General features: G+C 51.0%; 10 protein-coding genes across 10 annotated transcripts; 9 read left to right on the top strand and 1 right to left on the bottom strand.

The window, feature by feature from the left end:
- Positions 1 to 3,560: 3,560 nt before the first annotated feature.
- On the top strand, positions 3,561 to 5,630 carry ABOM_009026 (GMC family oxidoreductase; the record flags this gene model as incomplete). Its single annotated transcript, XM_022536154.1, has 5 exons — positions 3,561 to 3,952; positions 4,008 to 4,037; positions 4,088 to 4,967; positions 5,025 to 5,526; positions 5,581 to 5,630. 5 exons carry the CDS (start codon positions 3,561 to 3,563, stop codon positions 5,628 to 5,630), a joined length of 1,854 nt encoding a protein of 617 aa, XP_022386524.1.
- A 1,904-nt stretch (positions 5,631 to 7,534) lies between these two features.
- On the top strand, positions 7,535 to 7,874 carry ABOM_009025 (uncharacterized protein; the record flags this gene model as incomplete). Its single annotated transcript, XM_022536153.1, has 2 exons — positions 7,535 to 7,772; positions 7,846 to 7,874. 2 exons carry the CDS (start codon positions 7,535 to 7,537, stop codon positions 7,872 to 7,874), a joined length of 267 nt encoding a protein of 88 aa, XP_022386527.1.
- Positions 7,875 to 8,989: 1,115 nt separating this feature from the next.
- Positions 8,990 to 10,671, top strand: ABOM_009024 (putative pantothenate transporter; the record flags this gene model as incomplete). The annotated part of the gene is made up of 5 exons (XM_022536152.1): positions 8,990 to 9,321; positions 9,378 to 9,417; positions 9,472 to 9,796; positions 9,852 to 10,479; positions 10,536 to 10,671. 5 exons carry the CDS (start codon positions 8,990 to 8,992, stop codon positions 10,669 to 10,671), a joined length of 1,461 nt encoding a protein of 486 aa, XP_022386526.1.
- Positions 10,672 to 10,768: 97 nt separating this feature from the next.
- Positions 10,769 to 12,521, bottom strand: ABOM_009023 (uncharacterized protein; the record flags this gene model as incomplete). The annotated part of the gene is made up of 3 exons (XM_022536151.1): positions 10,769 to 11,539; positions 11,767 to 12,193; positions 12,265 to 12,521. The coding sequence occupies 3 exons, from the start codon at positions 12,519 to 12,521 to the stop codon at positions 10,769 to 10,771; spliced, it is 1,455 nt and encodes a 484-aa protein (XP_022386529.1).
- Positions 12,522 to 12,789: 268 nt separating this feature from the next.
- Positions 12,790 to 13,518, top strand: ABOM_009022 (uncharacterized protein; the record flags this gene model as incomplete). The annotated part of the gene is made up of 1 exon (XM_022536150.1): positions 12,790 to 13,518. One exon carries the CDS (start codon positions 12,790 to 12,792, stop codon positions 13,516 to 13,518), a length of 729 nt encoding a protein of 242 aa, XP_022386528.1.
- Positions 13,519 to 14,809: 1,291 nt separating this feature from the next.
- ABOM_009021 (ATP-binding protein) lies at positions 14,810 to 16,826 on the top strand (the record flags this gene model as incomplete). The annotated part of the gene is made up of 3 exons (XM_022536149.1): positions 14,810 to 14,814; positions 14,883 to 16,437; positions 16,497 to 16,826. 3 exons carry the CDS (start codon positions 14,810 to 14,812, stop codon positions 16,824 to 16,826), a joined length of 1,890 nt encoding a protein of 629 aa, XP_022386531.1.
- A 563-nt stretch (positions 16,827 to 17,389) lies between these two features.
- On the top strand, positions 17,390 to 18,211 carry ABOM_009020 (uncharacterized protein; the record flags this gene model as incomplete). Its single annotated transcript, XM_022536148.1, has 1 exon — positions 17,390 to 18,211. One exon carries the CDS (start codon positions 17,390 to 17,392, stop codon positions 18,209 to 18,211), a length of 822 nt encoding a protein of 273 aa, XP_022386530.1.
- Positions 18,212 to 19,167: 956 nt separating this feature from the next.
- Positions 19,168 to 20,425, top strand: ABOM_009019 (uncharacterized protein; the record flags this gene model as incomplete). The annotated part of the gene is made up of 2 exons (XM_022536147.1): positions 19,168 to 19,724; positions 19,783 to 20,425. The coding sequence occupies 2 exons, from the start codon at positions 19,168 to 19,170 to the stop codon at positions 20,423 to 20,425; spliced, it is 1,200 nt and encodes a 399-aa protein (XP_022386497.1).
- A 275-nt stretch (positions 20,426 to 20,700) lies between these two features.
- On the top strand, positions 20,701 to 21,141 carry ABOM_009018 (uncharacterized protein; the record flags this gene model as incomplete). The annotated part of the gene is made up of 1 exon (XM_022536146.1): positions 20,701 to 21,141. One exon carries the CDS (start codon positions 20,701 to 20,703, stop codon positions 21,139 to 21,141), a length of 441 nt encoding a protein of 146 aa, XP_022386498.1.
- A 1,299-nt stretch (positions 21,142 to 22,440) lies between these two features.
- ABOM_009017 (sugar porter family MFS transporter) lies at positions 22,441 to 24,457 on the top strand (the record flags this gene model as incomplete). Its single annotated transcript, XM_022536145.1, has 8 exons — positions 22,441 to 22,489; positions 22,546 to 22,584; positions 22,636 to 22,697; positions 22,755 to 22,882; positions 22,939 to 23,128; positions 23,186 to 23,582; positions 23,667 to 24,145; positions 24,209 to 24,457. The coding sequence occupies 8 exons, from the start codon at positions 22,441 to 22,443 to the stop codon at positions 24,455 to 24,457; spliced, it is 1,593 nt and encodes a 530-aa protein (XP_022386534.1).
- Between the last annotated feature and the right edge of the window lie 457 nt (positions 24,458 to 24,914).

Here is a 24,914-nt window from a genome sequence, read left to right as displayed (position 1 = left end):
ACTGCATATTTTTCTTTGCACCGTTCAGTGCCTTTTTTCTACCTCCCTGAATTAACTAACACGCCGAGTCCGACGATACATAGCCAAATTCATTCTACTGAAGACTGATTTCAGAATCCATACGAAACTAACAGTGTTTGTTAAATACAAGCACTATTTTCGAGCTATATACAACATGAGTCATAGAAGAGGAAATGAACAAGACATGCAAAAGTCACGATCACATCACCACTGACGAGAGAAACCAACACCTAGATTACCCTTATCGCTGTTCCCAGGATACATCATATCGTTTCTATTCATAGCACAGATGGTAGAGAGGCAGAAATGATGTTATAGATAATTAATTCAACCGGGCTAATTCCCGGTGATTCGCACGTATATCAACCCACAGTGATGTCACCTTTTGAGTCTTGAACCCTAACTTGATTCAACTCCGATGCCCCAAAGGAGCGATGTATCTTGTGTGGAAATCGGGTATTTCAGTCATCAGGATCTGGAATTGTACTGTGATAATAAATATTTTAATATGCTATTGCTGAAGATACCCGGTTGTTCAAGGAAGAATGTGTGGAGGGATTAACAGAGTAGTGCCACCCGGGGTGCGTAGTATTATGAAAGAATCCGTTAATATAATCGTATTTATCAGAGAATCATAGACAAATTAAATATAAACAAAGCAAATAACAGTCACTTATTCCGAATCGGCATGGTTCTTATTAAGACCAATTTAATCACCTTGATTACCTTCACTCCACTCCTATACATTTGCTATGAGAAGCAACTACTTATGGCGGAGAATGCTAGGGATTCAGCACCAGGTGCTGAGAACATTTTGCGCAAATTCTCCTGGTCATGCCAAACATGTCATCTTCGACTCAATGTACATGACTTCAACGATTGTACCTGGACAGGCCCGTGGTTTAACCTTGCTATGAGGCACACCTGGCCTCTTCAGAAGAGGGGTAATCTTTCGGTGGCTTAATTAGTGAATTCGTGGATTACAGCGAGCTATGTATTGCCTTGTATAACAACAGCTCTCACGGATTAGGGTGATTATCAAGGCTGTTAAAAGCAATCATATCATGTTGACATGATGTGTGCAATAACGGGTGAGATGTTCGCACAGGTACCCATGATTTCTTCGATGCCGGGGAGGGGGGGGGGCGTTCCGTTCCATGGACGATTTGGCCGAACACTATGGTGGAAGGAGTGAGTCTTTTGAGCGAGGACGAGGGGCCACGCTGCTTTGAGGACTGTTGCCAGGGTTGTGATTTCAGTGGGTGGGAGAGTGGTACATCTTGGAGATGAGTCCGGGTTTGTTTTCTGTGCTTGCTGGTATGCGATATAGTCGGTGAAGGTCCGGGACTGGGCAAAATGGGGTTGACGATTGTCGCCATAGGCTCTGCTTAATTCATGCATGAGGGGGGAGACGGCAACCGCGTCGTAGTGGGCGTGCAAAAGCCGCATGGGTTAATTTATATTGATTTGTGTTTTGACATGACATGCAGATAAGGCGCTCCTAGTGCCAAAGCGGTAGTTGTGCCCTGGCGGCAGAGGTCATTCACAGTGGACGCGGACAGCTTGGCTTCTGTGATGCTGACCATCGTGCGGAGGATCACTTGCTTGTACAGTGGTGTCTTGGTAGGCACAAACCCGGGTCGAAGGATCAGATGAGCTTCCACGACGCCGTCGCAGGGCTGTCAGTAGGTGCGCTGGGTCAATTAGCCCTGGGATGTCGATGACGATGTAACTCTGCTACTGCATATCTAACCAGCATCGCTGGAAGGATGTTGTAGGCAGATATATACCACGTCGGTCTTCTTGAAGTGATAGCTATCGACTAGTTGGTCTGGCTGGCTGCTTGTCTCGTGTAGTGTTGTGGGCGATGGAATCACTACCGACACCCTATCATTGTCCTAGTTGCCCGTCTGCCAGGCGAGATGACCCAGACGGGGACTACCACAGATCGCTCAGGGGGCGACACTGATATGAATTCCGGAAGACAAGGCTCGTTTCATATGACTAACATTTCACTGTAGATATGCTAATGGACCATGAAGTAGTGATCCTCTTACGTTTCAATGGAGAGGGCAAAGTGTCGGAGCTAAAGGTGTAGCCGGATACACTGCACGTCAACGAACACATCACTGGCAGCTCTTGAGTGGAGTTGCTGTTCTAAGACCCTAGGTTTGGGTAGCTTCGCATGTACAGCATCAGATGTTGATTCGTTCGCTTCAGCCGTGAATGAAGGGATGGTAGTAATCGATCTTATATTTTTAGTTTCACTTACCTCTTCTTCAGCCCCATACATCTCACTCGTAGATAGCTCGATACAAGTGTTACATCTCTCTTCATTAAGAGGTTAGGAGCTTTGGGACATCTCTTTCTTCCTTGATCAATCTACTATACTGCCTGTTTTCTTAATATTGATTATCATTTCCTTTTCATTCCCAGCACAAGGTGGTAGATACCGGCGGCCCTCTAGATCATGCGATTCAATATATTGATTCGGGATTGACACCTTACCGTGGTATCCGTAGGTACGAGTCTTGAAAAGTGCTCAGTCGAATGAATATACCCCGATTATACTAGATCATAGAACAATTTATACCGAGTGTCGACCAAAATGAGAGCTCTTTTTCATACGACTGCATCTCGGCTACTAACTCACAAGTTAGAAATCGACAAAGGAACAAAAATAAAATAAAATAAAATAAGAATAGAACAAAAGAACGCAGAGTCGAGTATGAGCGATCTCTGTTCTACTCCACGAGTCAGCCCATGAACCAAACAGTGGGTCCGTACGATGACTGTGGATCCGACTCAAAGTTGGGTTTTGACTCGGTTCAAGTTCTATGTTGAAACTAAAAGCTAACTACATTTGTTCCCTTTACCTATTTTTGGACATACACTAACCAGAGATACTTTCGTCTGCTCCGGGGTATTGCCGAACCAATTTGTTTGCAAGCCCTCGCCGGATATCGAACAATCATTCCCAAACGAACAAACCCTAGAGATAGCGGACTAATACCGACGAGGTTCTCCTCTTTCAGAGCATGTATGTTCCGGGCCGATGCTCCCAGTCCAAGACGAACGAACCCCTGGACCTGGCGTTTAATTTCCGATCTCCACGCCTTCACAATAGCCCTGATTTTGAGGCTTGGTAAGATCGGACTATCTGCTAGTATTGCTCTAGTTTATACGTACAAGACCGGCACGGTTGTTTCAACCATACCCCTTAAATGAGACCGGGCAAATCAAATTGTATAGATTGAATATTCTGGCTCGATGTCAGGTCTTGACTCTTAGCTAGACTCTCGAAATTAACGGGCATGTCCCATTTTGTGGGCTGCCGACTTCATCTCGGAGTGGATTTCATCATGATCTGGAGGTGGTTATATGTATCAGGGCTCTCACGCCTTGGGCTTGGGACGACTGATTGTCCTCCCTGCGAAATCATACCGGCCATTTCCCGTCTCAATATTAAGTAATTGACATTAAAGTAAGTATCATTCAAAACTTTGATGGACCGCCCGTTGCCTAACATTATCGGAAAGATGCGCCGAGCTGCGCTTGTATCGTTCGTGCTGCAGTCACTAGCCCTAGGCACGAACGCGGTTCCAAGTACCGAGTCAGATGCATACGTATCTCGGGTGGATGCGCGCGGCTTTGGTGACTCGTCATTTGACTACGTTGTTGTCGGCGGCGGTACTGGTGGAAATGTCATTGCCACCCGGTTGGCGCAGAAGTCACTGAAAGTGGCCCTGGTAGAGGCAGGGGGACTATATGAATTGGAATCGGTAGCTGCAGTTCCCGCTGCAGACGTTCTTCCTGTCGGCTCGGATCCCAACACCAAAGCTCTCCATGACTGGGGATTTGTGGCGGAGAAGGTCCCCGGTGCTAATGGGAGATCCATACATTATGCGCGCGGAAAATGCTTGGGTGGCTCGTATGTGTTCTCTTCTACCAAAAGGTTGTCGAGACTTACTGACGAGTCTGTGCAGATCCGCTATGAACTTCATGATTTACCAACGGTCGGTCCCTTCTGCGATGAGAATGCCCGACTGAGCTAATGCAGTATCAGACCGACACGCGAATCAATGGAACAGTGGGCAACGACTGTCAATGACAGTAGCTATACCTTCGACCAGGTCCTGCCGTATTATAAGAAAAGCGTACACTTCACGCCACCAAACACGAAGACTCGCTTCGCGAATGCAACGACTGGATTCAACGCAGCCGCATATGAGTCCCAAGGCGGTCCTCTCGAAGTGTCATACGCAAACTATGCGATGCCTTTTTCAACCTGGATGAGCCGCGGAATGGAGGCTATCGGGATAAACGAGACCCAAGAATTCAATCTTGGGTCTTTAATGGGCGCTCAGTACTGCGCTTCGACCATCAGCCCACAGAACGAGCTCCGGAGCAGCTCCCAGAGCTCATTCCTCGCATCCATCAAAGTGCCCTCCCTAACTACGTATTCAAATACTTTGGCTAAGCAGGTGCTGTTTGACAAGAACAAAAAGGCTACAGGAGTCCGGGTCAAGGGCCCGCTGGGCAATATCTTTACCCTGAGTGCAAAGAAAGAAGTGATTATTTCTGCAGGCGCTTTTCAATCCCCGCAGCTCTTGATGGTTTCTGGCATCGGACCAAAAGATATACTAGAGCAACACAATATCGAGGTACTTGTTAATCGACCAGGCGTTGGACAGAATATGTGGGATCATCCGTTCTTTGCACCGTCATACCGCGTTACGGTGGATACATTCACTAAGATCGCGACGAACCTGCTAAATCTCGTCAAAGACTTCCTGAACTCCTCCATTATGAAGAGCGGGCCTCTGACGAACCCGGTGGCGGATTATCTGGCGTGGGAGAAGATCCCGGATAGCCTGCGGACTGAGTTCACCGGCCAAACGCTGAAGGACTTGGCCACTTTTACGAGTGATTGGCCGGAGGCTGAGGTATCTTGTCCATGACTGCATCTACGCTCCCAATATTCGCTAACATTACTGCTGCAGTACATCTCCGGCGCAGGCTACATGGGCGCCGTCTCCAACCTCCTGACAGACCAACCCAAAGACGGATACCAGTACGCTTCCATGCTGGGTGTGCTCATCACCCCTACGTCGCGAGGGAATGTCACTCTGAAATCGGCCGATACATCCGACCTCCCCATCATCAACCCCAACTGGCTCGATACCAAGTCCGATCAGCAAGTAGCAGTGGCAATGTTCAAGCGGATCCGCCAAGCATTCCAGAGCGAAGCCATGGCACCCGCTGTCATCGGAGAAGAGTATAACCCCGGGAAGCGCGTGCAAACCGACGAACAGATCCTGGAATATATCAAGAATAATGTGATGACGCTCTGGCACGCCGCCTGTACCTGCAAGATGGGTACTGCGGATGATGAAATGGCGGTGGTGGACAATCAGGCCCGCGTGTATGGTGTTGAGGGTGTTCGTGTTGTGGATGCGAGCGCTTTCCCGTTCCTCCCTCCGGGTCATCCTCAGTCGACAGTTTGTGAGTTTTGATCCGAAGTGTAGGGTGGAAGGGACAATGGCTAATGGTTTACAGATATGCTAGCGGAGAAGATCTCCGATATTATTATTAATGGATCGAGTTGATCTAGTGACTTTGGATGTGAGATGGGGCTATCCGTTTCTAATTGTAAATTACTTTTGTTCATAACATAGATAGATTTTGGCAGCACTGGATATGGTCATGTCCTATACTAACTGACATCGCTGGTGAAGCTGTTTCTCATTTCTTGGATATTAATAATACTCTGAAGAACGAATAAGCCAGCCACGATAAAAGATATTTTTAGGGTATGGATTGGAGCTCTTCTTAGTGGCTCCACATCGAAGGGCTTTATAATTGTAGTTGTAGTTTATAGATCCATAGAGAGTGGCTTCAGCAGCAAGTAGCCCGGGTAGTGGTCGGGACTCGGGAACATGGGTCGTCTATCAGTAAGGCTATAAATACCGCGGTCTGACGACGTTAGATCGGTGATCCGTCATAATACCGATAATAATGAGTGGAGCAGCACAGACTTTGATGACTTAGGGCTGGAATCGTGGGTGGTTAGGGAGTTGTCTGTGTACGATTTCAAGTTGCGGATCCTGCAACCTTGACCATCTTCTCGCCCTGAAAAACTCCTCCCTTAGAGATATACTGGTAGATTCCCCATAAAATACGTATTAGGACACACGAATCTACTTATGAAAGCAATCATCCCGAGAGCTGCCTGTTCAATGCTCCTTCTGAAACATATGATTTCATACCTGTCAACGTTGCATTCTGTCCCACGTTGCACCACCGAAAAAAATGCAGCAACAGCCACTTGGCATTCACATTTGCTGGAAGGATTTCTCGTACAGTTACATAGCTCTCCGCAGCTTATGCTGTGCACTCCAGTTTCTAGTCAACCACAAAGTGGACCTCGCACAGGATAGATTTCGGAGAAAGAGGGTGCCTATTTCCCTTTCTTGGTATTCCATGCGACTCTGCTTGGCTCAGATACAGTGCCGAGGAAAAAAAGGAAGGCTCTAACCTTTCCCGCCCGTTGGCGCGTCTACTACAGCGTTGGGACATGGGTCCTGCGTGGCAGTGCTAGCTAGCTAACAGCGAACTAGCTCTTGACTCAGTACTACTCCGGAGTAAGCGAGAGTTGACGGGTCGAGCCGAGGAATATCTCGCCGAAACAACGATCGTGAATGAATCAGTTTTTCGCGTCGATCAAACGCAGGACCTGGTCTGATCGTCAGGCGTGAATTTTCTGCCGCTAACGCCGAAGTCATTCTTGCTGCCTAATGGAGTGCATCGAATGAAACGGACAAGACGACGAACAAGCTTTGCTAGGCTCGGAGACGGCGGATCCGTCGACGGAGCCCGCGTGTCCCGTCGCCTGGTACCTTTTCTGTAGTGGATCGAGACCGTTGTTGGATTGTGTTTTTGGTCGGCCAGGAACCTCGGCGAGGATGAACCATTGGGTCTGTCCGCGGAGTTTCAACTTTCTAGGGTAAGCGTGACAAGATGCCCTAACGCGGGAAAAAAAAGAAAAAAAAAAAAATGGAGACAGGGTCAGGTCAAAGGCTATCAATGGCTATAAATACTTGTAAAACCAAGAAAAGAACAATATCTCTCCAATCAGATTCACCATCGTCACTCCACTCGGATGCGGAAGTTGCAGAGACCAACCAATCGTGATAGAAACCGGCCCTCCCCAGGCATCGAAAGAGTTGGCATTGGGAGGCTTGCATAAGTCGGTGATACCAATCAGTTGCCCACTACTACTACTTAAACTCGCGGTCCGGCTGACGGCAGTCGAGCGTTTGGCTGGACTGGAACCTCTGCTTGTATCCGTATCCCCGTCGCGAAACCTCATCGACCCATTTAACGAGTCACTGTACATACCGACAACGAAATTATGTGCTGACAGCACCATTCACCTTCAGTCACCCCCATCAAGGACATCTTTACTCTGTGACACGACCTCGACGGTCCATCTCCGACACATCCGGCCACCATGGGTATCCCAACCGCGGCCATCATCGTTATCGTCATTGTCGCCTGTCTCGCCGCTGTCTCGCTGGGCGCCGCCATGTGGAAACAAATCCATCCCACCGACTATTCTGCGCATCGATACAATTATTCTCGTGACCAGGAGCTCTATATGCGGTCGGTGCGGTTGAAAAACCTAGGGGGTCTTCGACAAGAGTCGCGCACGAAGGCACCCCCGCCGAGGGATCTCGAATCTGCGGTTTGTACGTCGCCTGCTGTTCCTCTATAGGCTTGGTTCAATTGTGAGTGGGCTAATGGGTGCTGGTCATGATCTAGATACGGAAGATGGCTCGTCGCGCTTCTGAGTCGCTCTTTGACGGTCGCCCTTTGTCCACTTTCTGGTGGAGTGTATTTTGTGACGATGATTATCGCTTTGGCAGTGGCGTTGAATGGCGTTGGTTTACGTGGATATATCCTGGGCTTGACCCTCATGATCGTGTTTTCTTTTTCTTTTTCTCTTGCTCATGAATCACAAAAGTGTCGGGGCGTGGAATGCATATGTGCCGCATGAGATATGTTTGCCGGAACTTTCCAGTTCGTTTGTCTTTACTATGTCCAATTCGCAGTACGGTCCCATCTCATTCCTTGATCTTGTTTTACTGCAAGTAGTGGTAGTTTGTTGTTTAACCTTAGCCGTCGAGGGTTCCGGCGGTAGATTTTCTTTGGCTGAGGCTCCATGAGACTGACAGTGAGAAGGTTTGGGGTACGACACGGTCTATTAGTACCTATACTATTCTGCGATTCGCCCCGGTGGAGAGTCGAAATAGTGGGGACAAATGACAGCGGCGAGCCCTAAAGTTCCACGACGACGAATCTGATAAGCTCACGCACATGATTGGGGCCTCGGTGCTACCTTTGGCGAGAAGGGTAGAATACTATTGAGATTGCATACGTTAATTGGAATGCATTGGGCAAGAGGTGTTTATACATCGGCCAGGTGGGCGTCCAGAGAAACATATATTGCGGAAGCCCCAGTGTGGGGAACGCTCCTCGCAACAACACCAGGCCATCCACTACTGTCTTGATTACATATACACGTAACCGTGTCGATAGGATCTTGACTTATTAGTATTACAGGGGAGTTATTAGTGCTGTTGTTTTCATTCGCGAACGTAACAGTACGCTGTCCGACTTCAGCTTGGCGAGGCTGCAGATGCTAATCGATAACGACGGCAAGATAGACCAGCTCCTTGCGTCCACTAAACAAGCATCATCTTTTAACCGAACGCTAATCCCCGCTGGTCAATTAGTTCGGTCCCGACTGGTTCTCGCCACAAACGCGAGCGATGGCGTGCTTCCACGATCGAAAAGAAAGTAGTCCCCCAGGATTCCGAACCACAACCACCTGCACCGGCATGCAGAAAAGTGAGGAACGTGCTTGCTATCTGTAACCAGGACTTGGCCAGATCGTATATGCGCCATGTCGTATCCGATTGAAAAGGCAGCCCCCCCCGCCGATTCTCCGCCAGAGACGTCGGATGTCGAAAGATGCAAGTCAAAAGAGGGCTCAGAACCGCCTCCGCAGCCCACGACAGAGCGACAAAAATGGTATCAATGGTTTGCGCCGACAGATACTCCCGCCGAGCGCCGTCTGATCCTCAAATTGGACGGCTTGATCATCGTCTTCCTCTTTCTGGCCCATTGGGCGAAGGTGTTAGATTCGTCAGCGACGAGCACTGCCTATGTGAGCGGGATGAAAGAGGATCTAAAGTTGTATGGGAATCAACTCAATTATCTCAACACGGTGTATATGTAAGCTCGCTGTTAGGTGGCATGCAGGGGGTGAAGGTTCCTAACTGGTCATGCAGGGTTGGATTCATCACGATGCAGATTCCCCTGACATTGGCGGTTAGTTGCGTATTGGCGACGAGTGGGTACCAACATGCTAACAGGACGGCTTAGATGACCCGCTGTCCGGTGAACTATTTCCTCCCGGCGGCAGATTTATTTTGGGGCGTGTTTACCCTGGCGCAGTACAAGGCCAGCACCGTCACCCAGCTTTACGCGCTTCGTTTCTTTGTCGGAGCCCTTGGTGGCTTCTTTTTCCCTGCTGTTCAATGGTATCTGGGCAGTTGGTATAAGAGGTCGGAGCTGGCGCGTCGGGGAGCGATCTTTTTCATCGCGAGCCAGGTGGGCAGTATGAGCTCAGGGTATATCCAAGCCGGTGCCTATGCACGACTGGATGGCCGATATGGGATCGAAGGGTGGAGATGGCTATACATCATCTGTAAGCCGCGTCGCCCCTACAATTCACAGATGTACCCTCTAACAGAGATCCACAGGCTTTGCCTGTACTATCCCCATTGCGTTTCTCGGTCTATGCCTACTTCCGAGTACCCCAGACCGATGCAACTCCCGCTACCTCACGCCGGATGAGATTCGTCTAGCACAAGAACGCATGGCTGCCGAACACCGCGAGCCCCGTCAACCATTTACTATGCCCAGAATCATCACCATCCTGAAAGGGTGGCGTATTTGGGTCCTCGTCGGCTTCGCCTTCTTCTTCTCCCAGGCAGACGGGGTCTCCTCTAATAGCGGCCTGTCCCTCTGGCTCAAAGAAGAGAATTACTCCGTCGAATCCATCAACACCATCACTACCGTGTCGCCAGCCGTCACTATCGTTGCCTCGATTGTGTGCGGCGTGATCTCGGATATCTACGATGCCAAGGTCTCGTTAATCGCTATCACTGCGCTGCTCAACATCTTCGCCTGTCTGGTGCTTGCCATCTGGAACGTCCCGGTCGGGCTGAAATTCTTCGCATTCTTTCTGTCCGGCACGGCGGACGGCATTGCGGCCATCATCTACGCCTGGGCGAACGAGATCTGTGCACGCAGTGCGGAGGAACGGGCCTTGGTCATTAGTGCCATGAATACTATTGGGAATACCTTTGGCGCGTGGATTCCACTTTTGTAAGTGATTCTAGCCCGTGCGTGTAGTGGATGCCTCCGCTGACTTACGATCACAGCGTCTGGAAGACGGTGGATGCGCCCAGGTATTTGATTGGATATAATTGGAATTTGGCGCTGGATGTCTGCATGTTGATCATGCTGTTCGTGCTACGGCATTTCTGGGTGAGGGAGAAAAGGATGGATAGGGCATGAAGCGAGATGCGCACGTTCTTGCCATGGTATATGATGATATACGAACGACTTGGTTTTATACACCCCATGTTTTAGCTTGATAACTGTAATGAATATACTATACTCCTCGCGATATAACAGCATCATGGTGTCCGAAATGCTTCATGAACCGTCCGCGGATCACCCGATGCTCGCGTTCTCCGATAGCAATCGGCCACAGAACCCTGGCAGCACCATCTTCAAACCCAATCGGACAGCCGTCTGCATGCTGACACTCGGGTGCAGCACTCATATAACCAGGATCTACCGTATTCATGGCGACATGCCGCTTCCACGCCGACTCGCTCTCCGTCTCCGTGATCATATTCAGCGCCGCCTTGGACATATTCGTGTGCACATGGTGACCGGCTTTGCTCGCAGACCTGTTCCTGGTCTCCAGGATGCCCTCCCGCGAGGACACATTGACGATGTATCCCAAGGGGCGAGACGACTTCTCAGTGGCGCCCATCCGGGGCAAGAGCTCGCGACATAGGATCAGCGGCACGAACGCATTAACCGCCTGCGCGCTGATCACATCCTCGTACGGGATCTGGTCCAGACGCTGGACCCACGACGACCTTGACTCATCCTCGCCCGTTCCATCCGGACCCAAGCCCTTCTGCACGATTCCAGAATCTTCCACCGACTCTGACTCCGCGCTACCTGCAATCTGTAACCGCACACGATCCTCAATGCCGCCCCACGCACTGTGCGCTCCACCCCGAAGCTTGGGCACATACCGCTCCCCATAATCCGCAATCAGCCCATGGTGCCCCCCAGCCTCCTCCTGCTCCAACTGCTCCTCCCGCATAATGGCCTTCGTCTCAGACCGCACCGGATCCGTCAACGTCTGCGCCGCATTGTTAATCAGAATATCCAGTGTAGCCCCCCTCCCATCCCCCTCCCAATCATCCAGTAACCTCTTCACCACCTCCACAAGCCGAAACGCATCTCTCGCCGTGCGGAAATCCGCGCCCACAACTCTCAGGCGGGACGAAAAGGCGCCAAAATCGCCCTCCCTCGCATACCGTACGACCGCGTCGCGCGGATACCGCGAGGACACGATGACGGTCGCACCACAGCGCAGCAGCCGCAGGGCGGTTTCATAGCGAGGTTGATTCGGCCGCCGGTGACGAGGGCCGTCTTGCCCCTCAGACGCAGATTCGGTGGCTGCGAGATGGCCGACGAGGCGAGGTTGAAGGAGCCGCAGGGGCGACACAGCGACGGGTACGTATCGTGCGCCTCGCCCGCCCGGATCTCGAAATGGCACATGTAGCAATTGCGCTTGCGGCGGCGGGCCTTGTAGCTGGCTTGCGTGTTCGCGCGGCTGTCTTTGTGGGCCGTGTGCAGGTGGGTCACGGCGCGCAGCCCGTCTTCGAATGCCAGTTGCGTTTTCACGGAGGATATCACGTCTGTGAACGGGCTGCTGCTGCTGAGCTGCGAGATGGATGGGTGCTTTTGGAGGTATTCGAGCACGCGCAGCGCGGATTGGAAATCCTGCGTTCTGGGGATTATCCCCGTGCCTTTTTCGCTGGTGGCCGACGTCCAGGTTGTTGTACTACTCATTTGGTTTACGGAGCTTTGATGCCGCTGATGATCCCCTGGCATTGCAGTATGCGGAGTGGCGCGGGGATGGTGGTGTCGGGGATGAGGTGTTTGGACACGGCGTCCAGGAGCTCACAGGGATGTGTTGGGAGGTGCATGGCGAGCGGGCTGGGGAGATGCTTCTCCTGGCAGAGGATCTGGTCGCGGCGGAGACATGCTGCGATTGTGGATGGGGACTGGGTCTGGATGAATTGGGCGTAGTCTTGTTGCTCTTCTGTTTGGAGCATCTTGTAGTCGGGTATATATGCGTGATGGTTGGGAAAGGGTTCGGGACATCGCGTGGACTATATACTACTAGTAGGGCCCTGAGGCTGAGACCGAGAACAGGCGATGTGGGGCCTCGCTCATGAGTCACTCAGCTTTTTGGCCCCATTAGTAGGGCTAACGTATCTGCTAGCACGTATCCATGACATATATCTACCCACCGCAGCCTCCCCCAATGCCCATGCCACCAGAAAAGAATCACTACGACTTAAGCCCATACATCCACGAAAAATGGCGCCCAAAATCCCCCTCCACAAAGTCGTCGCCTCCCTCAACACCCTCCCCAGGGAACTGGCCCACCAAATCCTCAATGACATCCGGATGTGGGACATCCTGCGTCTTATCTGCCACAACAACGCCCACATCAACACCGACATCCTCACGCACCCAACGCTGGGCCGCCTCTTCCACCACGAGACCAAGATCCTCGACGAAGTCCGCACATCCGCAGACCTGTACCGCACGATCTGCACAGCCTACAGCCTCACCGCCGCACCGCTGACGTCGCCGCTGGCCCTAAATGCCCAGGCCTTCCCGTCAGACTACAAGGAAATCACCAATTACATGCACCACCGGATCATCGACGAACTATATCTCGAGCCCTGGAAGGCGGAGGTCCTGAGTCGCTATGCTCCGCTCCCCGCCGTATGGGAGAAAGGTAGCATCGCCGGGGTAACAGCCGTGTGGAATACCATTCAATCCGCACAGCAGAAGGTCAATATGCGGAAAGCTCGCCAGCTGCGCACGGCAGCGGACTTGCTCGAGGCCAATCCCGATGTCTTAAAGAAAATGATCGACCCCAGCCAGACGCCGCGGAAGAATATCCCGCATATTGTGCAGCGGCTCAGGGGCGCCGAAAGGCGGGTTGCGAGGCAGTCCTTGCTGCGGCGGGATATGTTGGCCGGCATGTCGTGGTTTATGTACGGTCATTTCCCGTTGGTGCCGTTTGATCGGGCGTAGGGGTTGTTTTGCGGGGATTGGAGGCCTTGGGGGTGGATCATGGGTTGGGTGGCGACGGGGTGGATTCGGTGGTGTTGATGAGGGAGACGGAGGACTTGGGCGAGCTGGGTGTTTCGGTCAGGGTTGTCGTGGAGGGGCTGCGGTTTGTGTATGATGGTGAGGATGGGGGTCGGTTGCCGCGTATAGCTATGCAGGAGGGTGGGCCGTCGTGGTACTTTGTTCCCAGGGGTCCGGAGGATGCGTTGAATTATGCCATGGATGGTTTGGCGAGGCGGTATGAGGCTCACGATGAGAGGGAGATCGCCTGGCTGGAGGCTTTTGTTGCGGTGTATCGGCATTTTGAGGGCCAACGGTGAGATGGCTGGTTGGTCTATGGTAGGTGTGGCTTTATCTTGGCTCGTAACTCAAGACAGGGCTGGTTATCGCTCATGGGGTATTCCATTGAGTAATAATTTGGATTAATTATTGGTAGATGTGGTAAAAGAAATGAACAGAACAGGTCAATGATATAACTGCGCCACGATGGCATAGTACATGTCAAGCATGATGCTCGGCTCTGGGAGCAGGATGGTAGGAGAAATACGCCAATCTACTTCATGACGCTGGGTAGAGCAACCTCCAGCGTTTGCTCTATTACGCATGAAATCAGGCCATTGTGCCACAGGGTGTTGAAGATGGCTGGCGATCTGCACTTCCGGTGCAAACGGCCATAGTGACCCGTCCTTAAGATGACCGGAAAATTCTTGGACAAGCAACGTCCCCCCAACGCTTTCCCACCAAGATAAGACATTTAATATCGGAGAGACCCGATCGTAGTGGGGAAGCTTCTCCACTGGATCAGTTAGGTAGGGTCCGGCGATAACACGTGATCGTATCGTCCAATGGCTGCTTATTGGGAGAGCCTCAAGACAGCTCCGTGCACATCTCTCCTCACTCTAGGCTGCTTCCTTCGGTAGATAGGTTTTGATTAGTGGAAGGCCAGCAGCATCTGACTCATTAAGGCCCATATAGGCGACCGGCAGAACGCTTGGCCTCTGATTTGTCCACCGTCCAGGCAACTAGACAGCTAGGCAGACAGCTCCTGCCTGTTACCGACACCATGACTCAGGCATCGTACAACAGGAGCAGGGATGTCTGACACACCAGCTGAGGTCGTGCTGTTTGCTTCGAATTGTGTACTTAAGTGCCAGGTGTCCTGCTCTTTCACCATGGTTATCCCAGAGAGCACGTTTATCCAGCACTTGACAATACCGGACTGATTTGCCCTGGGAACATTCTCAGCCAAATGTACATGTTGTACGAGACAGACCCAGAATCCAGCGATAGCGATAGCGAAATGTCGTCGTCCTCAGAAGAGTATGCAGGCGAGGGAGAGACTCCGACGACCTCAGGTTAGTAAGTCTTCAACAACACGAGGAGAGCGAGACTAACACCCACCAAGACCAGAACTCGGAGCCCGTACACTACGCCCCGGCTGGGTCCATCTGCGAGGTCCGTAACCTCTACGAGACGAAGCCGGACAAAAAGGGTCGCACAACGTGGACGAAGGAGTACCCTGACGACCTCACCGTCCCGGCCGAGAATACAGAATCTGGTCAGTACGCACTCCTGGTGCGGAATATCAAGTGCTATGACGGCCGTAAACCCCTCCAAATTCACTCCATTGTCGTTCAGAATGACCTGCTCAAGAAATTCCTGGAGAAAGTCTTCAAGGGTTACCCTGGCCTGACCATGACGCTGAAACGGGTGGAGTTCCAGACGCCCTTCATGCCATTTGTCCACCGGTGGGAGGAATTCTCGAAGGCACGGGATGAAGTCGAAGACTTGGCGACAAAGTCTGTGGTCGACCTTCTCTACCGAATTCTGGAGGAAGAGCTTCGTGAGACCATTACCCGCAAGAAGGACCTCGTCCTCCATGGTGTGGTCACTCACGATTTACTTTGGGCAATCTTTGAACCGGGAGTCCATGTTTATTCTGTCTGTGACGACCACGAGCGTGTCTTCCAGTTGATGTCGAGCTCGATGGATTGTAATGGGCTATTCGTTCTGTCCTCCAAGTACGTTGACTATGACGGGAATGGCTTTGGATATAGAAAGGAAGGCCAATGCATCCGCCCGTTCCAAGGGACACTGCCAATTGCTGCCCTACCTGTCTTCCCCCTGAAATTTCACCCGAATGCAGACGGCGTGCGGGAGAATCTCACTGTCCGGGGGAAGGCGTGGGAGGAATACAGCGGATATCACTACAAGCAGTACGAAGGACCGGGGTTCACCAAGTTCATGGGACGAGACATCCAGCTCAACGTCAAGAGTCGGATCATTATTGACGGCGAGGCGTACAATACCTTCAACCCCAACGACTCGATCAGAGTTGATGGCTGCATCAAAACACTCAAAGATGGGAACCGGCTTCTGGCGACTCCCATGCTGCGTGGGTACTCACTGAAGGATAAAAAGTGGCTCGAATTCTATCTCGAAGGGGTAAGGGATATTGTCTGGGACTCACAGGCCTTCGACTCGTTGGTCCTTCCGGCAGAGCAGCAGCGGCTGAAAGGTCTGATTCTGGCTATCGCAAAGGCTCAGTCGAAGCAGATGGATACCTTTGACGACGTAGTGCAGGGCAAGGGTCGGGGTGTCATTCTCCAGCTGAGTGGTCCTCCTGGAGTAGGAAAGACGCTCACGGCCGAGAGTGTGGCCGAGGTCATGCGGGTTCCTCTGTACGTCTTGAGTGCGGGCGACCTCGGCACATCCGCTGGGAATGTCGAGAAGGCATTGAAAGATATCCTTCGCATGGTCCCTAAGTGGGGCGCGGTCCTTCTGCTGGACGAGGCGGATGTGTTTATGGAGGCGCGCAATTCGACGGATCTGGAGCGAAATGAGTTGGTTTCGATCTTTTTGCGACTGTTGGAATATTATGAGGTAAGTGGCCTGATGTACTCCATCCAACGTATGAACAGTCAAGCTGATTGCCTGGGTAGGGTATTTTGTTCCTCACGACCAATCGTGCGGAAAGCATCGATCCGGCTTTTGAGTCGCGTATCCATGTGTCGGTTCGGTACCCTGACCTCGACGTCAATTCACGGCGCCAGATCTGGGCACAATTCCTGGGCGGGAATGGGAGATTCTCATCGGAGCAGCTGGACTATCTTGCCCAGGTGAAGCTCAACGGCCGGCAGATCAAGAACGTGCTGAAGACGGCGCATCTTCTGGCGCGCGAGCAGGACCAAGACATCGGGTATGATCATGTTCGGACGGTTCTGGACCTGCGAGCACCAAGTGCTGCGAACCTGATGGATGTGACCAATTGATCCCTGCAATGCAAACATGCTCATGACGCAAGATATCCTCTCTTTTAATGAACGTTTCCAACGGAAGCATATTTCTAACGGTTGCGTGTTTTGGCCCATTTTGCTTATATTGTCTGAATCCGTAGAAGAAATAATGCTTGAAATAATGATTCTATCGCTTTCTCCGTTCTTCGAAAGCAAGGTCAGGGTCGTTTGATTGCACCTGCCGTTGTCTCAATAGTAGAACTATGTAGAACTCTGCACCTCGATTGCGACGGAACCACGTAATATTGGCAACTGTGTCCTTGTTTCTGAAGTCATGGGCTGCGCAAGAGTAGCAGGCATGCCATGGGCTGGAGGCAGTCCTCAAACCATCACGCGGCTGCTATCGTGCTCGTCATGATGAATACGTCTCGTCGCTACCAATATTCCCCCTCCACTGAAGTCCCCCAGACAAAAAATTCATTTCCCTCCGTTGGCATACTGCGTCCAGGCCATATTAACGGTAGACTACTACAGGACACCAAACAAAGTGCATTCACCTTTTTTTGTCAGAGCGTTTGGAACATATAAGAGCCAGGACGATGACTAACTCAACATCCCAGAGGCATCCCTTGGATATCTATCCAAGCGACGATGTGGTGTTGGAAGTCTACACTAGCCTTCGAGCAGTCATAGAACTCATCAACGAGTACTTGGGCTCCTTTCTGACTGGCGGCGAACAATACATAGCATTCACACAGGTGTCCGACGCCGACCTGCTCGACTTCGAAAAATGGCGAGCGTGTAATTGCCCTCGTACGTTCCTAGTGCGAGTCTTCCCCGCTCACAATACCCTCGTCATCAAATTCAAATCGCCACTATGCAAGCGAGTCAGTGAAGCCATGCACCACAGGTTCTACATTCGTAAATATCAACAGCATCAGGGGCTCACTGCTGATATACTCTCTCACGTGGGCCCGACGATATACACGATGCGCAATGGACTGCAGCTCGAAGCAGAACAGGCCTATATCCCACTTGCAAACAGAAGACCCGATAGCTACCCGTCCCTTGTCTTGGAATTCGGGGATACGGCTTCCCTTGATGCGCTGCGAGTCGATGCATGTCTATGGCTGGAAAATACCTCCGGCTTCACCCATTTAGTCCTGGTAGTTGCCTTCTCTGCCGACGAGATCGTGTTCGAGTGCTGGGAGCACAGGGATGGCTTTGCGGAATGTACACACGAGGTCAGCGTGGAGTATGCAAGTGGAAGGGTTCGGCATGCCCCCTTGAGTATACCGCTCGAGCTGATCTTGGATGAAATGCCTGGTATTCCGGGTATAACGGAGGATGCCACCATTGTGTTTTCGGATGATGACCTTGTCAATTTTATGCAGGAGACGATTCACAGTGAAACAGCGTGAATAATCTTTTATGTCGCTGGTTCCTTTGGCTCCTTTTTGTTTTGTGTGCAGGTTTCTGGGAGGTTGAATCGCGCGAGGGACTGAGCATAGCTGGAATAGATTTGTTTCTGCCTTTTGATTTGGCATTTCCTCCACTGGGACGTATAACATGCAGGCCAGACGGCACAGGAGACAAGCTACTATCTACTACATAACTTGTCTCTCTGCTACTATCAAAACGATTAAATGACCTACCATAGCAACTACAGCACCCCGCGCGTTATCAAACATGTTAAATCCAGATTTACACTGCGACACTGGATACAATAACAGATCCGGTTGGGCTCTAGACCAAAGAAGTAACTCTCATCACGAAAGCGTGTCGGTGCTATCTAGAGAGATTTAACTGAAGTTATATGTCTAGGAGAGACTATCCCACGATCCTCTAGGCACTGAGACTTATCAATAACAGTATGACCTTATTTATATGCAGTAGGACCGGGTATTAAAACGAATCTACGAACAGATAGCAGCAGGTAAGAGTGGCCTCGCGAAACCTCGGATGTTGCGAATGCCACCGAAGTTCAGACCCAGTGAGAGCATCAGATCAGTCAGTGTCTCCTCCATGTCTGCCCAGAAACCCTGCATAATATTAGGCGACCCACAGTATTGGCCGGCCATGTTTAGGTAACTGATAATGAGCGAGGTGGGGTAAAAAAGGGTCAGAACGACCTTGACATGATTATACTAATTTCTGACACAGTTGCATCTGGTACCCTTATATCTGATCCCATTGGCGGTGTCGTCTAACATATCACTTGGGGCGGTTTGCGCCCGATCGTCTTGTGGATACATTATCCATTCTCAAGATGTAGCGGTCAACTGTCGACATAAAATCTCGATATGAGCCGTAAACATGTTTGACACTGTTCTTTTCTTTTACGCGTTCTCGTTTCCTTGCAACCTAGCAAATCACCATGGACTTTTCCATTCCAGCAGCATATCGTGACAAGCTGACACCCGTCGAAGTGACGGATGAGCGGACAGATGGAGAAATACTGGCTACTTTTCAAGAGTATCAACCAGTAACATCAGAGAAGAATGTCTGGGCCTATTGGCATGCGGGGGTCGAGAATATGCCCAAGTGGTGCCAGAAAAATGTCATTGACTGGGTCCGTATTCTTGGGCCGGGGTGGACAGTTCGCGTACTGGACAACGTGCCTGGCTCCCCAAACAACACTCTTTGCTATGTTCCAGACAGCCTCCTACCACCAGCGTTTGTGGACCGCACGATGGATGGACCGTTTCTCGGCCAGCATGGAGCGGACCTGACACGCTCCGCCTGCTTATATGAACACGGTGGCGCATGGATGGATGTTGGAAACATACTGATTCGACATCTTGATCGGGTCTGCTGGGATGAGCTGGAGGACCCAGACTCCCCATACCGGGTGGCTATCCCAATCATCTACGGGCTTGTTGGAGGGAACCATTTTGTGGCGGCACGCAAGAATGACCCTTTCATCTACCAATGGTTAGTGTGTCTCCTCAAACAGTCAGTCAAATCACAACAACTAATGGCCCGTCCCCAGGCACCGCCTCTTCACGCATGTCTGGGGGAACAAGAAGAATATCAAAGGATGCTCGGAGGACCCCTTGATTGCACCTATACTGCCCATGATGTTCGAGGGTGAGACCGCGGAATTCGACCCTGACTGGATTGATCCCGCTCAGGTACTCGAGTATATTACTCAGATCGTCTGCTGGACACGTCTTTTCTGCTTGGAAGAAGCCGGCGAAGGGTTCTCGGGCGTAGATTACTGGCAGAACCACATTTTCGCCTTCAGCTGTCTGGAGGAAGATTGGCGTGGAGAGTATGTCACGAGCTTTGTGGGATTTGGCGAACGCGCATTCGACGCATTACAGCTTCCACACTCAGGACCAACGGTCGACCAGTCATCGGAGAAATACAAGGAGGCGGAGAAGTTGATTTGGGAGCTTCTCGCCAGTGCCAGTATGTGGAAAGTCGCGCATGCGCCTGGCTTGGCGCGCTCCGTTTATCTGGGCGGCCTACTCGATCAGCCAGAGCACGAGGGCAAGGAGGCGCAACCGGGAACTTTTGGGGAGTTATTGCGGCAGGGGACTGTTCGTCTTCGCCAGACGCGAACAGATGTGGTGAGGATGCCCACGCTGCGGCCGAGCACAACCTTGAAGAAAGGAGTCCTGGAGCCGTAAGGCTGTCCTTCCTGTCACTATAGACGAGGCCGAGACTAAACTCAGTCACATCTTGTACGATAAATACATTCATTAGTGCCGAGGTAGACTAAAATATTATCACACCTAGTCGAGCTGCAGCCTCGAGCTTAGGCACCAATGATCAACGATAGGCATATAATAGTTGTCAACCCCTTGCTTAACTGGAGATGGTATCTCAGCCAATTCAGTCATCAATCCATTCTTCTTTGAATACTGATTACATTTCCCAAACACAGTTAGTAGCAGGCAATTCAATGGCATTCTCCTACAATGTCGATACCGTAGGTTCGTTTCCCCAGGAGCAAATCCTCGGCATTGGGAGAACCGGCTTGGTCGTCCGTCGACAGCAAACTGCCATCAAGCTACCTCTCAGATGGAGCACAAGCAGCGACGATGAAGTTGAAGCGAATATTGAGTTCCTTCAACACGAGCAATCCATATATAGGCGACTAGGAAAATGCGACCATGTTGTTCCTGCCCTAAGTTTCTCCGACATAGCCACCGCACTTCTTCTAATGGAAAATGGCAATGGTGCGTTGCGTCATGGCTCAGACCGATGGCCCAGCTACTGCCATACAACTACCCTGGCAGTAACTGTCATTGGAATTGCAGTTTACGCTTGGAGTCGGAGGCATAATCAAGTGACTGGATTCAATTCTGACACACCTTCTAAACTCTGGATACTCGGGCAATAAAAGCGTGGACACGCCTTAGGCATAACCATCGTTATGGCTGCTTCCCTTCTGATTCTATGGACCCCTACCATGTCATGGTAGCTCTATGGTTAAATATGAGTCCATCGATCTGTTCCAGCAATGCAAGTTCCACAAAGTATCGTTCTGTGATATCTTGCAGGAACGGGAAGATATATAATGCCGTGACAAAACCCAGTTGAATAGCTTTTTACTGTTAGTCAACATGAAAGACAGACTGACGGACCCTGAATACCCCTGCATAGTGTTCAACCAACGATTTGGAATGATTCGGGTATCGATTGAAACTTCGACGCGGGATTTGTCGATTGAACGTGACATTTATGTAACCCTAAGTTTGGGATGGTTTGCGGTCACGGGAGAGGGAGATTGAACTTTGAGCTTGCCCTTGGTTGATTGCCATCGTCTGTGCCCTAGTAATGTTACTTTTTCCCTTCGTAGTGCCATGTGGTGTAACGCCTGCTATCCACTAAGGGCTTGGAAGTCTTATTTCGACCCGTTAAGCAGTCTTGGCGCGCTTGGATACGATTAGGGCCCAGGAGATATTCCGCCTATCAAGGGTGGATAGCTCTGCAGCTCTTTTGTTCTTTAACTGAATTAGGGTTGACGAGACTCATGGTGCGGCACGGGCAGAGTCGTATTCTGGGAGTCCGAAGGCCGTAGCGAGACAACGATCATAGTTACGTGGATCTGGAACTGATTTCAGTCCCTGACTCGTGCTTGACCCCCCAAGTTCCTTTGTCTCTCTCCGGTGGCATCGCACGATGCTTCCCTACAAGACTTGCCTGGTCCACTGTCCCACTTGAAAGGCTTAAGCACCAGACGAAAAGGTTAAAGCTTCAAAGAGACCTTGTTTACCCCAGAATCACAACTGCGGGGAAGGTCGAATTCCCCCATGATCAGAAATACGAGACTCTACTCGTAGAGACAACTCCTTCCCGTCGAATCATAACCACGCCTCTTATTTGGTGGCGCCCGCCACGCCGTGCAACTTGTGATTCTCTCTCCTCAGGCAAGGTAAAGATCTCCCAATCACTCTACCAGGTCTGTTTCCTTAATCCCTCCTCTCCAATCATGCCCGTCAGCCGACACGCAGTGTTACATTAGGTGAAATTCACCAGTGACTCCCTGACAGCCGCCCAAAGCTCTATTCACTGCAGCCAGTCGGCATATTTAAACAGACGGCCATTCCGGTCACTGGGGACTTCTTTCACATGTTCTCTGCTTGATCCGACCTTTGGCTCCTGCGTCGCTGACCGGGTGTCAACAGTAACTGTCGCCATGAAGAAAATCTACAACGTCTACTTTCTCTGTGGCTTTGCCACTCTAGGTGAACATTACCATGTCTGTTCTGGACGCCGCAGACACAAGCTGACATTTTTGCAGGCGGTGGTTTGTTTGGTTTTGACATCTCGTCTATGAGTGGTAAGCAATGCTGGAGCCCTGTGATGGCAAACATAGGCTCACTCTGTTAAGGCGTCTTGGGAACTGCTGCGTATACCAACTATTTCCAAGTGGGTAGCGGTCAATACAAGCAGGTAAGTATTTATTTTCTCTAGATCTTAGGCCGTAGTTTGTGTGTTGACTATTACCAGGGCAGTATCACCTGTGCGATGCCTTTTGGCTCTCTCGTCGGTGCGCTGTGCTCTAGCTTTATTGCCGATCGCTACTCGCGTGTCAGGGCGATCCAGTTCTCGTCTATTCTCTGGGTTATTGGCTCTATGTAGGTGAAACTAACTCCGAGGTGGAACATAAATGAATTGCCCTAATTCCTACTAGCTTTATGTGTGCGTCGAACGGAATCGCGCTTCTAGTCGTCGGGCGTGTCATCGCCGGTGGTTGCGTCGGTATCGCGTCTGCAATGGTCCCCGTTTATCAGGCCGAGATCGCACCGAAGGAAATTCGAGGACGGGTTATATCGCTGCAGCAATGGGCTATTACATGGGGTATCTTGATTCAGTATTTCATTGTGGGTTAACTTCTCATGCTTGTCATGGCTGTCGTTCCCATACTGACAACCCTCCAGCAATACGGCGCGAGCAACGTCGACGGCGGCCCAAACAACCCGACGCAAAGTACCGCTGCTTTCCGCATTCCCTGGGGAATCCAAATCGTACCCGGCGTTATCCTCTTCTTTGGCATGTTCCTCTTCCCCAAGTCTCCCCGTTGGCTCGCTAGCAAAGACCGTTGGGAGGAAGCCCTGAATGTGCTCTCGAAGCTGCACGGCAACGGAGATGTCAACCATCCCAAGGTCCTCGCTGAATACAAAGAAATCCAAGATGCTCTGGCGCTGGAGCGGGAGCAAACCAACACTGGCTTCCAAGAGCTCATCAAACCTCGCATCTTCAAGCGTGTCATCCTGGGCATGAGCTTGCAGATGTGGTCGCAGCTGTGCGGCATGAACGTGATGATGTACTACATAGGTATGTTCGACGCATGCTGATACCAACCCAGAGAAACAGCCATTGAGCGCGAGATTAAGCTGCAGGATGCTAATCGCTCCATAGTCTATATCATGCAGAGCACCGGCACTGGATCGCCGCTGCTGACCGCGTCCATCCAATACATTCTCAACACGGCCCTGACCCTACCTGCCATCATCTACCTGGATAAGTTCGGCCGACGCCCCGCGCTTCTGATCGGATTCTTCCTCCAGGCTATTTTCCTTTACCTGGAAGGTGGGCTACAAGGAGGATTCGGGGCGCCCAACCCTGGCACCGATCCCAAGCTCGATGCTATCTCGTGGACGGTCGCCGACCACCCCGCCGTGGGGAAGGCGATCATCGCATTATCCTATCTGTTCGTGTGTTCCTTCGCGACGACCATCGGCCCGACTTCATGGACCTACCCAGCTGAGATCTATCCCGTGAAAGTCCGCGCCAAAGCAGTCTCGCTCGCGACCGCCTCAAACTGGATCTGGAACTGTCTGCTGGCGCTCTTCGTCCCACCACTGCTGTGGTCGATCAACTGGAAGATGTACATGATTGTATGTTCTTTTCGCACGACTCATTTCAGTGTCTCCATTCACTAACCTGCTCCTGTACCACAGTTCGCTGCCTTCAACACCGCCGCCTTCATCCACATGTTCCTAGCCGCCCCCGAAACGAAAGGCTACACACTCGAGGAAATGGACGATGTCTTCGACAGCGGACTCCCAGCCTGGCGCAAGCTGGAGAAGCGGAGTCGCATGGAGGACCTCGAGAGAGAGATCATCGAAGGCAATCTCAAGATTCATCCTACACACGAGACGACTACTAGCGTCTCGGCTACGCAAGTCACCCCGGAGAAGCAAGTGTAGTTTATGAACCATGCACGCTGCTTCCTTCCGTCTTGATGTGAGATGAAATTTGTTTGTCCTACGGTCTACCATGTCTTAGATTGACATTCATATACTGATGACTAGGTGGACGAAGGGATGTTTTCTGGGTTGTGATTGTGTTGGTGGTAATGTTTAGTAAGCTTGGTTTTGTGATACCAAATATGAGTGGGAATAATCCTATGCCTCGGAGTCAATTTGATTCTCTTGTAAAAGTTGGGAGTCTTCGTAGATCGGTTCCTGTCTGATCAACCGGGGTTATTTAGGGTTGGGGACTTTTGACTATGGAATGACTCTTTCTCTGGAATAGATAAACCGGTCATTTGGTTTGCTGAAGCCGGCCCCCTGGATCAAATAGCAGATACCATTGTGAGCATTAAGGAAGTTTTAATATACCGTGGGTGCTTTTATATGTCCTTGAAATGAATAAGACATGAAT

Source organism: Aspergillus bombycis (genome assembly GCF_001792695.1).
Source record: "Aspergillus bombycis strain NRRL26010 chromosome Unknown contig00082, whole genome shotgun sequence".
NCBI lineage: Eukaryota > Fungi > Ascomycota > Eurotiomycetes > Eurotiales > Aspergillaceae > Aspergillus > Aspergillus bombycis.
Note: the sequence above shows the minus strand (reverse complement) of the source record. Positions and strands in the feature narration are given on the sequence as shown.